The 13,521-nt window shown below is 54.2% G+C and overlaps 1 protein-coding gene and 1 long non-coding RNA gene across 22 annotated transcripts in view; both read right to left on the bottom strand.

Annotated features, from left to right (window-relative positions):
• The window catches only part of LOC308195724, a 2,617-nt gene extending 1,306 nt beyond the window's left edge, over positions 1-1,311 (bottom strand). Inside the window, exons 1-2 of the long non-coding RNA XR_013951782.1 lie at positions 787-1,311; positions 1-745 (exon numbers count right to left, since the gene is read on the bottom strand). The exon at positions 1-745 is cut by the window's left edge and continues 176 nt beyond it. This is a non-coding gene — a long non-coding RNA (uncharacterized lncRNA). The remainder of the gene's footprint in view (positions 746-786) is intronic.
• A 3,471-nt stretch (positions 1,312-4,782) lies between these two features.
• On the bottom strand, positions 4,783-13,520 carry LOC308195721 (uncharacterized protein). Of its 21 annotated transcripts, none has more exons than XM_080593635.1 (10): positions 13,425-13,520; positions 9,332-9,399; positions 9,114-9,166; positions 8,962-9,014; positions 8,806-8,862; positions 8,630-8,723; positions 8,367-8,453; positions 5,341-5,399; positions 5,165-5,258; positions 4,783-4,988 (listed from the first exon to the last, which is right to left on the bottom strand). In XM_080593635.1, exons 1-7 carry the CDS (start codon positions 13,465-13,467, stop codon positions 8,450-8,452), a joined length of 372 nt encoding a protein of 123 aa, XP_080449761.1. In that variant the 5' UTR covers positions 13,468-13,520; the 3' UTR covers positions 4,783-4,988; positions 5,165-5,258; positions 5,341-5,399; positions 8,367-8,449. The 21 variants fall into 21 exon arrangements, 9 of the variants coding, with proteins under 9 accessions (XP_080449761.1, XP_080449764.1, XP_080449767.1 ...); XM_080593638.1 differs by lacking the exons at positions 4,783-4,988; positions 5,165-5,258; positions 13,425-13,520 and adding exons at positions 10,738-10,791; positions 10,875-11,043; positions 11,162-11,285 and having other exon boundaries at positions 5,268-5,397; positions 8,366-8,453; XM_080593641.1 differs by lacking the exons at positions 4,783-4,988; positions 5,165-5,258; positions 13,425-13,520 and adding exons at positions 10,738-10,791; positions 10,875-11,043; positions 11,162-11,285 and having other exon boundaries at positions 5,268-5,397; positions 8,366-8,453; positions 9,332-9,396.
• Position 13,521: the final 1 nt, after the last annotated feature.

Here is a 13,521-nt window from a genome sequence, read left to right as displayed (position 1 = left end):
TTTTGGCCTTCCGCCCTAATATTAGGCCTAACCCCTAAGAACCTTGACCCCTAACCCTATGGCAACCACGGATCCAACCCTAACCCCTACCCCAACAAACCCTAGAAACCCTAACCCTAAAAAACCCTTACAGCCCTAACCCGATAAAATTTACCACACTAAACCCCTGAAGAGTGTTCTGGGGGGTCCACATTCAATTCTGGAATTTCACACTTCCATTTAAGTCTTCTTCCCCCCCAATTTGGGGGTTCGCCCACCCAATTTTGGGGGTTCCTCCCCTAATTTAGGGGGACCTGACCTATTTTGGGAGTCCCCCCCAATTGTGGAGTCCCCCACCCTCCTTTTTTGGGTTCCCCCCTAATATCAAGAGTTCTTCCGCCCAATTTTGGGGGACCCCACAATTTTGACGTTCCTTCCCCTAACTTGGGGCTTCAACCCTTCAATTTTGGGGGTCTGCCACCCCTCTTATTTTGGCCTTCCTCCCTAATATTAGGCCTCACCCCTAAGAACCTTGACCCCTAACCCTACGGCAACCACGGATCTAACCCTGACCCCTACCCCAACAAACCCTAGAAACCCTAACCCTAAAAACCCTTACAGCCCTAACCCGATAAAATTTACCACACTAAACCCCTGAAGACTGCTCTAGGGGGTCCACATTCAATTCTGGAATTTCACACTTCCATTTAAGTCTTCTTCCCCCCCAATTTGGGGGTTTGCCCACCCAATTTTGGGGGTTCCTCCCCTAATTGGGGGGGACACAACCGATTTTGGGGGGGACACAACCGATTTTGGGGGGGACACAACCGATTTTGGGGGGGACACAACCGATTTTAGAGTCCCCCCACCCTCCTCTTTTGGGTTCCCCCCTAATATTAAAAGTTCTTCCGCCCAATTTTGGGGGACCCCACAATTTTGACGTTCCTTCCCCTAACTTGGGGCTTCAACCCTTCAATTTTGGGGGTCTGCCACCCTCTTATTTTGACCTTCCTCCCTAATATTAGGCCTAACCCCTAAGAACCTTGACCCCTAACACTACGGCAACCACAGATCTAACCCTAACCCCTACCCCAACAAACCCTAGAAACCCTAACCCTAAAAACCCTTACAGCCCTAACCCGATAAAATTTACCACACTAAACCCCTGAAGACTGCTCTAGGGGTCCACATCCAATTCTGGAATTTCACACTTCCATTTAAGTCTTCTTCCCCCCCCAATTTGGGGGTTCGCCCACCCCAATTTTGGGGGTTCCTCCCCTAATTGGGGGGGACACAACCGATTTTGGGGGGGACACAACCGATTTTTGGGGGGGGACACAACCGATTTTGGAGTCCCCCCACCCTCCTTTTTTGGGTTTCCCCCAATATTAAGAGCTCTTCCGCTCAATTTTGGGGGACCCCACAATTTTGACATTCCTTCCCCTAACTTTGGGCTTCAACCCTTCAATTTTGGGTGGGCTCCTCCCCTCTTATTTTGGCCTTCCGCCCTAATATTAGGCCTAACCCCTAAGAACCTTGACCCCTAACCCTATGGCAACCACAGATCCAACCCTAACCCCTACCCCAACAAACCCTAGAAACCCTAACCCTAAAAACCCTTACAGCCCTAACCCGATAAAATTTACCACACTAAACCCCTGAAGAGTGTTCTGGGGGGTCCACATTCAATTCTGGAATTTCACACTTCCATTTAAGTCTTCTTCCCCCCCAATTTGGGGGTTCGCCCACCCAATTTTGGGGGTTCCTCCCCTAATTGGGGGGGGACAACCAATTTTGGGGGGGACACAACCAATTTTGGGGGGGACACAACCAATTTTAGAGTCCCCCACCCTCCTTTTTTGGGTTTCCCCCCAATATTAAGAGCTCTTCCGCCCAATTTTGGGGGACCCCACTATTTTGACGTTCCTTCCCCTAACTTGGGGCTTCAACCCTTCAATTTTGGGGGGGCTCCCACCCTCTTATTTTGGCCTTCCGCCCTAATATGAGGCCTAACCCCTCAGAACCTTGACCCCTAAGCCTACGGCAACCACCGATCTAACCCTAACCCCTACCCCCAAAAAAACCCTAGAAACCCTAACCCTAAAAACCCTTACAGTCCTAACCCGATAAAATTTACCACACTAGACCTATGCCTAAAAGCCCTAACCCTAAAAATTAAGACCCTCTAAACCCTAACCCAAAAAGTAAAGATTCTCAAAGCCCTAACCCTGGAGACCCTAACCTTAATTTTTTTTTTTTAAGACCTTAAAACCCTAACTCTAAATACCTGACCATAACTAAAACCCTAAGACCCTAACCCTAAAAACCCTATCAACACTAAAACCACAAAATATTTTAAAACCTTAACACACCAACCCCCAACCCCTAACCCTTATAACTCCAGCCCTAACAACCTTAAAATCCTAACCCTAAACCCTGGAAACCCTAACCCTGAAACCCAACCCTAGTGCCTTAGCCCTGAAACCTTAAAACCCTAACATCTTGTTAGAAACACTCTGTAACCAAAAACATAGGCTCAGGCAAGGATCTCAGTGAAGTAGCATTTTTATTCACGATTGCAATGGCAGGCGTCCCACAAACTACCTACTAGTTCCATAACACAGTTTATATAAATTTTTTTTTTCCTCTCGGTGACCAGGACCCTCCCCAGTTTCCCCATTGACTGGGTAATCCAGGTTCATGATCTATCCGGTGCTTCACTGAAAATACACAGCTGCTGGCCTGTTACAAGTCAATTTTCTTTTTTTCCTTGACTGTTTTCCTCTTTGAGGTGGTAATGTTTCTTACAACCGTGATTTCCACCCAATTGCTCTAAGGATTCTGGTTGTCTGCATTTCACAAGGTTGTCTGGTAAGCTTTCTTCTCACTGCAAGCATATCTCAATACCACCTTCCTTCCCTCTAAACGATGTAACTCTGTGCAAAAACATTTTTATTCCCACAACCTTGATCCCCTTACCCTAAAAAATCCTTATTCCCTTTAACCCTAACAACTCTAACCACAACCCTAACCCTTCGTATCAACCCCCCGACGCTAATGACACTGACTAATGATCCAAACCCCAAACTGCCCCAACCCCAGGCAACCCACAAAGAAACTGACACAAAGCTGAAAACTACAAAAAAGGCAAAACCCTGGATACAGACCCCAAATCACAAACACGCGACCAAAATGCTACAGAAAAGCCCCAGACGCAGGCCCCAAGCACTACAGCTAGGCCCCAGAAGCTCAAGACACATCCCAAAGCCAAAATGCAAGCCCCAAACGCTACAGAAAAGCCCCCAAACACCAGACACAGGCTGCAGAAGTCTACACGCGGGCCACGACCCACCCCCAGACACCACACCCAGATGCAGACCCCAACTGTCCACAAGCAGCTCCCAACCCTCCCCCCATGAACTGGACCCCACCCCACCCAGATGCAGGCCCCAGCCCCAGCCCGCACGCCCCAAACTCAGGCCCCAAAGGTGTACAACCAGCTCCCAACTGCCCCCCTCAAAGGGAGGCTCCAAAGCCCGCCAGAGGACCCTAGAGTGTACAAGCAGCTCCCAACCACCCCCAGCACAGGCCCCAACCCCCCCCCAGACACAGGCCCCAAAGGTGTACAAGCAACTCCCCGCCCTCCCCAGAGGCACGCCCCAAAGGTATACAAACAGCCCCAACCCCCCAAGACCCAGACCCCTACAGCATAGAAGCAGCTCCCAACCCCATCCCCCAAGGCACATGCCCCAACCCCCCCCCCCCAAGGCAGGCCCTAACAGTGTACAAGCAGCTCCCACCCCCCCCCCAGACGCAGGCCCCAAAGGTGTACAAGCAGCTCACAACCACCCCCCCCCCCCCAGAGGCAGGCCCCAACCCCCTCCAGAGGCAATCCCGAAAGGTGTACAACCAGCTCCAAACTCCCCCCCCCAGACGCAGGCGCCAAACCCCCCCCCAGACACAGGCCCCGAAGGGGTACAAGCAACTCCCTCCCCACCCTCCCTCCCCAGAGGCAGGCCCCAAAGGTGTACAACCAGCACCCGACCCCCCCCCCAGATGCAAGCCCCAAAGGTGCACAAGGCAGCTCCAAACCTCCCCCCCCCAACCCAGGCGTCCAGTGTACGAGCAGCTCCCAACCCCCCCCCAACGCAGGCTCCTATACTGTACAACCAGCTCTGAACCCCCACCCCCCCGCTCCCCAGACGGAGGCACCAAGCCCCCACAGAGGCAGGCCCCAAGGGTGTGCAAGCAGCTCACAACCACCCCCCCCACGAGGCAAGCACCAAAGCCCCATAGAGGGAAGCCCCTAGCATGTACAAGCATCTCACAACCCCTCCCAGCTGCAGGCCCCAGAAGTGTACAAGTAGCTCCCAACTCCCCAGACATGGGCACCTACAGTGGACAAGTACCTCTCAACTACCCCCCAGCTGCAGACCCCAAAGCTGTACAAGCAGCTACAAACCATGCCCAAGGCAGGACCCTGCAGTGTACAAGCAGCTCTCAACCCCCCCCAGATACAAGTCCCAAAGATGTACAAGCAGCTCCCAACCCACTCCAGATGCAAGTCCAAAAGGTGTACAAGCAGCTCCCAACCACCCCCCAGATGGAAGTCCCAAAGGTGGACAAGCAGTTCCCAACCCCCTCCAGATGTAGATCCCTGCAGTGTACAAGCAGCTCCCAACCCCCACAGATACAGATCCCTACATTCTAGGAACAGCTTCCAACCCGCCCAGATGCAGGCCCTGACCCCCCCCCCCAAAACACAGTCCCCAAAGGTGTACAAGCAGCTCCGCAAACCCCCAAGACACAGGCCCCAAAAGCCTAAACATATGCCAAGCAAGTACTAATGCAGGTGCCAAACGCTACAGACAGGCCCAAAAGCACAGGCACACGCCCCAGATGCTCGAGGCCGAGACGTAACTTGGCTTTCTGAATTACTGGAAAGCGGCTTTCGTTCTCAGCGAGGTGTGCGCAGGCTAGACAGGATGGGGCTCCAGGCACCTCTTCACCTGTGGAAACACACTGCCATCAGGCACTGCCATGCCAGACAAGCTTTTCCTGTTAAAACACCCTTCTCAGATGCCCCGCGGCATTCAAGTGACCTGCTTTGCTCCGATTCTAAAGACTAGTGTCACAGCCCACCTTGCCTGTGGCACCTGATCAACAGAAGAGAAAGCAACCATACCGTTTGGAAACCGTCACTGCACGTGCCGCTCCTTGATGCTCTGTAACCTCTTCTGAAATCCTCAGCCACTTCTGTGTAGAGCCTGCCATGGCACCTGCAAAGCAAGATGGAAACCCTTCGCAGTCACCTTGCGCAACTTGGCCATTCTGCTCCAACCCCACTCACAACCAGCCTGCCCTTCTCGTGCTGCTCTTCAGAGTGCAGCTTGGCCCCTCTGAGTCTGTGCAAGGCACCTGCGAAAGAAAAAGAAAAGCATAGGCCCCCAAGACCCAGACCCCTACAGCATAGAAGCAGCTCCCAACCCCAACCCCCCAAGGCACATACCCCAACCCCCACCCCCAAGGCATGCCCTAACAGTGTACAAGCAGCTCCCACCCCCCCCAGACGCAGGCCCCAAAGGTGTACAAGCAGCTCACAACCACCCCCCCAGAGGCAGGCCCCAAAGGTGTACAACCAGCACCCGACCCCCCGCCAGATGCAAGTCCCAAAGGTGCACAAGCAGCTCCAAACCTCCCCCCCCATCCCAGGCGTCCAGTGTATGAGCAGCTCCCAACCCCCCCCCCAACGCAGGCTCCTATACTGTACAACCAGCTCTGAACCCCCCCCACTCCCCAGATGCAAGCACCAAGCCCCCGCAGAGGCAGGCCCCAAGGGTGTGCAAGCAGCTCACAACCACCCACCCCCCCCAGAGGCAGGCCCCAACCCCCCCCCCAGATGCAAGCCCCAAAGGTGCACAAGCAGCTCCAAACCTCCCCCCCCCCCCCCAAACCAGGCTTCCAATGTACAAGCAGCTCCCAACCCTCCCCCAACGCAGGCTCCTACACTACAACCAGCTCTGAAACCCCCCCCCCCCCCACACTCACCAGACGCAGGCACCAAGCCCCCGCAGAGGCAGGCCCCAAGGGTGTGCAAGCAGCTTCCAACCCCTCCCCCCCCCGAGGCAGGCCCCAAAGCCCCATAGAGGGAAGCCCCTAGCATGTACAAGCAACTCCCCACCCTCCCCAGAGGCACGCCCCAAAGCTGTAAACACAGCCCCAACCCCCCAAGACCCAGACCCCTACAGCGTAGAAGCAGCTCCCAACCCCACCCCCAAGGCACATGCCCCAACCCACCCCCCCCAAGGCAGGCCCTAACAGTGTACAAGCAGCTCCCAACCCCCTCCAGATGCAAGCCCGAAAGATGTACAAGCAGCTCCCAACCCCCCCAGATGCAAGTCCCAAAGGTGTACAAGCAGCTCCCAACCCCCCCCAGATGCAAGCCCCAAAGGTGCACAAGCAGCTCCCAACCCCCCCCAGATGCAAGCCCCAGAGATGTACAAGCAGCTCCCAACCCCCCCCAGATGCAAGCCCCAGAGGTGTACAAGCAGCTCCCAACCCCCCCCAGATGCAAGCCCCAAAGGTGTACAAGCAGCTCACAACCACCCCCCCAGAGGCAGGCCCCAACCCCCTCCAGATGCAAGCCCGAAAGGTGTACAACCAGCTCCAACCCCCCCCCCCAGACGCAGGCCCCAAGCCCCTCCAGACACAGGCCCCAAAGGTGTACAAGCAATTCCCCACCCTCCCTCCCCAGAGGCAGGCCCCAAAGGGATACAACCAGCACCCGACCCCCCCACACATACAAGTCCCAAAGCTGCACAAGCAGCTCCAAACCTCCCCCCCATCCCAGGCGTCCAGTGCACGAGCAGCTCCCAACCCCCCTCACCCCAACGCAGGTTCCTATACTGTACAACCAGCTCTGAACCCCCCCACTCCCCAGACACAGGCACCAAGCCCCCACAGAGGCAGGCCCCAAGGGTGTGCAAGCAGCTCACAACCACCCACCCCCCCCAGAGGCAGGCCCCAACCCCCCCCAGATGCAAGCCCCAAAGGTGCACAAGCAGCTCCAAACCTCCCCCCCCCCCAACCCAGGCTTCCAGTGTACGAGCAGCTCCCAACCCCCCCTCAACGCAGGCTCCTACACTACAACCAGCTCTGAACCCCCCCCCCCCACTCACCAGACGCAGGCACCAAGCCCCCGCAGAGGCAGGCCCCAAGGGTGTGCAAGCAGCTTCCAACCCCTCCCCCCCCCCGAGGCAGGCCCCAAAGCCCCATAGAGGGAAGCCCCTAGCGTGTACAAGCAACTCCCCACCCTCCCCAGAGGCACGCCCCAAAGCTGTAAACACAGCCCCAACCCCCCAAGACCCAGACCCCTACAGCGTAGAAGCAGCTCCCAACCCCACCCCCAAGGCAGGCCCTAACAGTGTACAAGCAGCTCCCAACCCCCCCCAGATGCAAGTCCCAGAGGTGTACAAGCAGCTCCCAACCCCCTCCCAGCTGCAAGCCCGAAAGGTGCACAAGCAGCTCCAAACCTCCCCCCCCCAACCCAGGCGTCTAGAGGACGAGCAGCTCCCAACCCCCCCCCAACGCAGGCTCCTGTACTGTACAACCAGCTCTGAACCCCCCCACTCCCCAGACACAGGCACCAAGCCCCCGCAGAGGCAGGCCCCAAGGGTGTGCAAGCAGCTCACAACAACCCCCCCCCCCCCGAGGCAGGCCCCAAAGCCCCGTAGAGGGAAGCCCCTAGCATGTACAAGCATCTCACAACCCCTCCCAGCTGCAGGCCCCAAAAGTGTACAAGCAGCTCCCAGCTCCCCAAACGTGGGCACCTACAGTGGACAAGCACCTCTCAACCACCCCCCAGCTGCAGACCCCAAAGCTGTACAAGCAGCTACAAACCATGCCCAAGGCAGGACCCCGCAATGTACAAGCAGCTCCCAACCCCCCCCAAGATGCAAGTCCCAAAGGTGGACAAGCAGCTCCCAACCCCCCCAGATGCAAGTCCCAAAGGTGGACAAGCAGCTCCCTACCCCCTCCAGATGCAGATCCCTGAATTGTACAAGCAGCTCCAGCTCCCAACACCCACCCCCAAACGCAAGCCCATACTGTGTACAAGCAGCTCCCAACCACCACAGATACAGATCCCTACATTGTAGATGCAGGCCCTGACCCCTCCCCCAGACACAGTCCCCAAAGGTGTTCAAGCAACTCCCCCCCCCCCCAGATGCAAGCCCCAAAGGTGTACAAGCAGCTCCACACCCCCCCCAAGACACAGGCCCCAAAAGCCTAAAGATACGCCAAGAAACTACTAATGCAGGTGCCAAACGCTACAGACAGGCCCAAAAGCACAGGCACGAGCCCCAGATGCTCGAGGCCGAGACGTAACTTGGCTTTCTGAATTACTGGAAAGCGGCTTTCGTTCTCAGCGAGGTGTGCGCAGGCTAGACAGGATGGGGCTTCAGGCACCTCTTCACCTGTGGAAACACACTGCCATCAGGCACTGCCATGCCAGACAAGCTTTTTCTGTTAAAACACCCTTCTCAGATGCCCCGCGGCATTCAAGTGACCTGCTTTGCTCCGATTCTAAAGACTAGTGTCACAGCCCACCTTGCCTGTGGCACCTGACCAACAGAAGAGAAAGCAACCATACCGTTTGGAAACCGTCACTGCACGTGCCGCTCCTTGATGCTCTGTAACCTCTTCTGAAATCCTCAGCCACTTCTGTGTAGAGCCTGCCATGGCACCTGCAAAGCAAGATGGAAACCCTTCGCAGTCACCTTGCGCAACTTGGCCATTCTGCTCCAACCCCACTCACGACCAGCCTGCCCTTCTCGTGCTGCTCTTCAGAGTGCAGCTTGGCCCCTCTGAGTCTGTGCAAGGCACCTGCGAAAGAAAAAGAAAAGCATAGGCCGCGGCAGCATCCAAAGCCGCAGCACAGCTAGGACAGGTACTCTCACCTGCTCCCTTACTCTGCCCCCTCACCTGCCCTCGACGCAGATGCTTCCATCTGCTCTCTTAAGCCAGCTACACCACCTCTGGAATATAAACAGGACTTTAACTGTATTTTGTGTAGTTAAGTAACTGCAGTGACAACCGCACCCCTAAAATAACTGCTGCATCTGTTCATCGCTCACCTTGCCAAAACCAGCTCTGGTCGTGAAGTCCCAGGTTGTACGCTGTGTTTCAGCTTTAACAAATGAAAACAGTCAGAAGATAATCATTCAGCTGCCAGCATTAGCACCCATCCCTCAACAACACAAGGGACCCCATGGCTAATTTTATCATTTCAAAACAGCAGCCCCCTTGCCTCAGCACCTGGAAAGTAGATCAAGCCAGTCACCGGGTTGCCTACCGAGTCCTTGACAGTTCCAAAAGGAGCTCTTTCCTGTGACCAGTTCCTCCTAAGGTTTACCCCTCCTACTGCGGGGGGGAACGAAATACAAACAAAAAATCAAAACTCCATATCTGCGAGCTTTCAAGATTCAATGACAGACCTCTCCTCTAGAACTATTCAAGCACTATGCAAACAGCTGCTCGCAAGCAGCTCAGGTCTCCCCCTCCACATTTGCCAAACACCACGGAGATGACTCTGTGCCAGCTGCCCTTCAGTACGTGCCCAGAGGCAGACCGGATGTCTTTGCCAAAACAGTCCGGACAATGTATTAGTACACCGCCACGTTAGTTACCATCACTAACTGCCAGGCAGGACAGTTCCAGGCCAAAAACATAGGCACGCTACAAACATTACGAACAAAACACAGAACACAAGGCGCAAAAAAAGGACTCCCAGAGGGAAGCCATACAGCAACAGCAAGTCAGAACAGGTGCCCTGCAGCAGACCCAAGGAGAGATTCAAATGTCACGACATGCGACTGGAAGCAACTGCCAGAACTGGGATGATGGAGGCATAAAAAGCCTGCCTTCAAGACAAGAGACCAGAAGGATGGGGAGTGCAAACCCCAGAAGAAATCTCTTAGGAAATGAATTCCCAAGACAGAGCTCCTGATGCGACCCAGATGACTTCTGCAAGAGTGAGTATGGAAACAGATGCCATCTGAAACCGAATATGATGCACAAGACCTGAAACACATCCGAGCTTTAAGCTGCGACTGCAATACAAGAAGTGCTCGGATCAGACCCATGATGACAAAACAAGCTTTTAGGACCTTTGGTACGGCTAACAAGTTGCCTTTCTAGTCTGTCCAGTGCAAAAAGCAATGAGGATATCAAGACCTGAGGAGCACGTAACATGATGATCACATCAAGAAACATTTGATACAAAGACCCGAGGAGTGCATGACACAGAACACACCCTGCAGAAGCAGCACTACAAGACAAATAAACAGATGGGAACTGTCCTGCCTGGCACATACGCTCACACTACAAAATACCCCCTGCTCCTTCTATTAGCCTGGTGACCCAGCCTCAAGCAGCCTGAAGGTGACGCAGCCTCAACCACCCTCACAGTGCCACCAAGTATATTCAGCCGGCTGGCTCCATGCTGCTCCGGCTCCCAGCTCCCATCAGCCACACCACATATGCAAATACCAGGTGCCCCTCAACTTAGCTCTCAGATTGCTGGATGGTAAATTCCCTCCACCTCAAGAAATGCACAGACACTGAGAGACATCTTAGTCCATGGCCAGGCTCATCATCATCTGCAAAAACAGCGTACCAGCATTCACTAGCACACCGGCCCTGATGCCCACCTCCTCCGCAATACTGACTACCGCTGAAGCAACATACGGTTGTGCTCACCCATTCCTCTCTGAGTCCAAGCTCCAACAGCACAGCCAGTATCACCCACACCACCTGGGAAAACAAAGGGATAAAATGATCATTGTGTTCTCAAGTAATCACCCACCACACTGCTCCTCTATCCCACCCAGCCTCACCTCAGACCCTCAGCAGATTCTGAGGAAGGCCTGCTGCAGCACCTGCTAAACCAGGGGAAACACTTCAAGGACTTGCCTTAGGGGGACCTTGCTTAGGGACACTGACTGGGCTGACGACCCTCTCGTCTTTCCTCAGCACTCCACAATGTGGGGATTCACCTCTCCAAGGCTGCAGGAAGCACCCACAAAAGAAAAAAAAGAAAAGGCAGATCCTCAGGCACCTCACAGGCACAGCCTACCTGCTGCAATACCTCTCTTTCACTAGCTCTTTTTCTTCAGCTGCTCACATGCTCCAACTCGGCCGGGCCGGCACCACGGACTGGTGGTGCTTTCCACACTGCTGGAAAGCAGGCTTTATCCTCAAGGCACGTGCAGGCTAGATGAGATGGGGCTCCACGCACCTCTTCACCTGTGGAAACACACTGCCATCAGACACCGCCATGCCAGACAAACTTTCCCTGTTAAAACACCCTTCTCAGATGCCCTGTGGCATTCCATTGACCTGCTTTGCTCTGATTCTAAAGACTGATGTCACAGCCCACCTTGCCTGTGGCACCTGACCAACAGAAGAGAAAGCAACCGCAGCGCTTGGAAACCATCCCTGCACGTACTGCTCCTTGTCACTCTCCGGCCTCATCTCAAATCCTCAGCCACTTCTGTGGAGAGCCTGCCATGGCACCTGCAAAGCAAGACAGAGACCTTTCATAGTCACCTCGTGCTACTTGGCCATTCCGCTCCAACCCAGCTCATGACCAGCCCCCCTACTTAAGCAGCTCTTCAGAATGCAGTTTGCCCCTTTGAGCCTGTGCGAGACACCTGTGAAAGAGGAAGAAAAGCATAGGCTAAGGCAGCATCCTAAGCCGCAGCACAGCTAGGACAGTTACTCTCATCTGCTGCCTTACCTCAACCCGCTTACCTACCCCGAGGCACATGCTTCCATCTACCCTCTTAAGCCAGCTACAACACCTCTAAAACAGAAAAGAGGGGTCACTTAGAGTGACAGTGAGAACCGCAACCCAACTATTACTGCTCCATCTGTTCATCGCTCACCTTGCCAGAGGCAGCTCTGGGTACGAAGTCCCAGGTTGTACGCTGTGTTTCAGCTTTAACAAACGAAAACATAGAAGGTAATCATTCAGCTGCCAGCATTAGCACCCATCCCTCAACAACACAAGGGACCCCATGGCTAATTTTATCATTTCAAAACAGCAGCCCCCTTGCCTCAGCACCTGGAAAGTAGATCAAGCCAGTCACCGGGTTGCCTACCGAGTCCTTGACAGTTCCAAAAGGAGCTCTTTCCTGTGACCTGTTCCTCCTAAGGTTTATCTAGGACTGGAGAAAAATAAAAACACTCCACATCTGCGAGCTTTCAAGATTCAATGACAGACCTCTCCTCTAGCACTATTCAAGCACTATGCAAACAGCTGCTCGCAAGCAGCTCAAGTCTCCCCCTCCACATTTGCCAAACACCACGGAGATGACTCTGTGCCAGCTGCCCTTCAGTACGTGCCCAGAGGCAGACCGGATGTCTTTGCCAAAACAGTCCGGACAATGTATTAGTACACCGCCACGTTAGCTACCATCACTAACTGCCAGGCAGGACAGCTCCAGGCCAAACACACACACAGGCACGCTACAAACATTACGAACAAAACACAGAACACAAGGCGCAAAAAGAGGACTCCCAGAGGGAAGCCATACAGCAACAGCAAGTCAGAACAGGTGCTCTGCAGCAGACCCAAGGAGAGACTCAAATGTCACTACATGCGACTGGAAGCAACTGCCAGAACTGGGATGATGGAGGCATAAAAAGCCTGCCTTCAAGACAAGAGACCAGAAGGATGGGGAGTGCAAACCCCAGAAGAAATCTCTTAGGAAATGAATTCCCAAGACAGAGCTCCTGATGCGACCCAGATGACTTCTGCAAGAGTGAGTATGGAAACAGATGCCATCTGAAACCGAATATGATGCACAAGACCTGAAACACATCCGAGCTTTAAGCTGCGACTGCAAGACAAGACGTGCTCGGATCAGCCCTACGATGATGAAACAAGCATTTAGGACCTTTGGTGTGGCTAACAAGTTGCCCATCTAATCTGTCCAGTGGAAAAAGGCAATGAGGATATCAAGACCTGAGGAGCGCGTAACATATGATGATCGCATCAAGAAACATTTGATACAAAAAAATTACACGCACAGAAGAAATGATCTCTTTAAGCTCCCACTGCAAGACAAGAAATGCTCAGCTTCCGATTGAGCATCAGCATTATTCCAGTGAGGTCAAGTGTTCAACACCCTCAGGAAGGCTTCCCCAGGGCCTGCCAAGCACCAGGAGCAACAGCACAGCACAGACAACACAGAACACAGACACCAAGCTGGAACTGCCCTGCCTGGCACGTGCTCAAGCCCTACCTGACAGAATCCCATGCCCCCACACACTGTCTGACCGTGATCAATCCTAAAAGGCCCCATCCACAGCAATGACTTAAAAGCACAGACCCTCGCCCTATGTGTGCATTCAAAACCCGAAAGCAAACATAGCACTTGCACCCCAACTTAGCTTGGAATGACAGGAGGCAGGTTCCATCCTCATCAAGGAACACGAAGGCTAGCCAGGACATTGCTTCCGGCACGAGGCTCCTCTTCA

Source organism: Anser brachyrhynchus (genome assembly GCF_964034855.1).
Source record: "Anser brachyrhynchus genome assembly, chromosome: 5".
NCBI lineage: Eukaryota > Metazoa > Chordata > Aves > Anseriformes > Anatidae > Anser > Anser brachyrhynchus.
Note: the sequence above shows the minus strand (reverse complement) of the source record. Positions and strands in the feature narration are given on the sequence as shown.

Excerpts from the sequence above, each read along its gene's own strand:
- LOC308195721 (XM_080593635.1), bottom strand. The coding sequence starts at position 13,467 with ATGAGGATGGAACCTGCCTCCTGTCATTCCAAGCTAAGTTGGG. Across the intron at positions 9,167-9,331 it reads TTGGAACTGTCAAGGACTCG|CTGAAACACAGCGTACAACC; the intron begins GTAGGCAACCCG and ends CATTTGTTAAAG. Across the intron at positions 8,724-8,805 it reads TGAAGAGCAGCACGAGAAGG|GTGCCATGGCAGGCTCTACA; the intron begins GCAGGCTGGTCG and ends CTTGCTTTGCAG.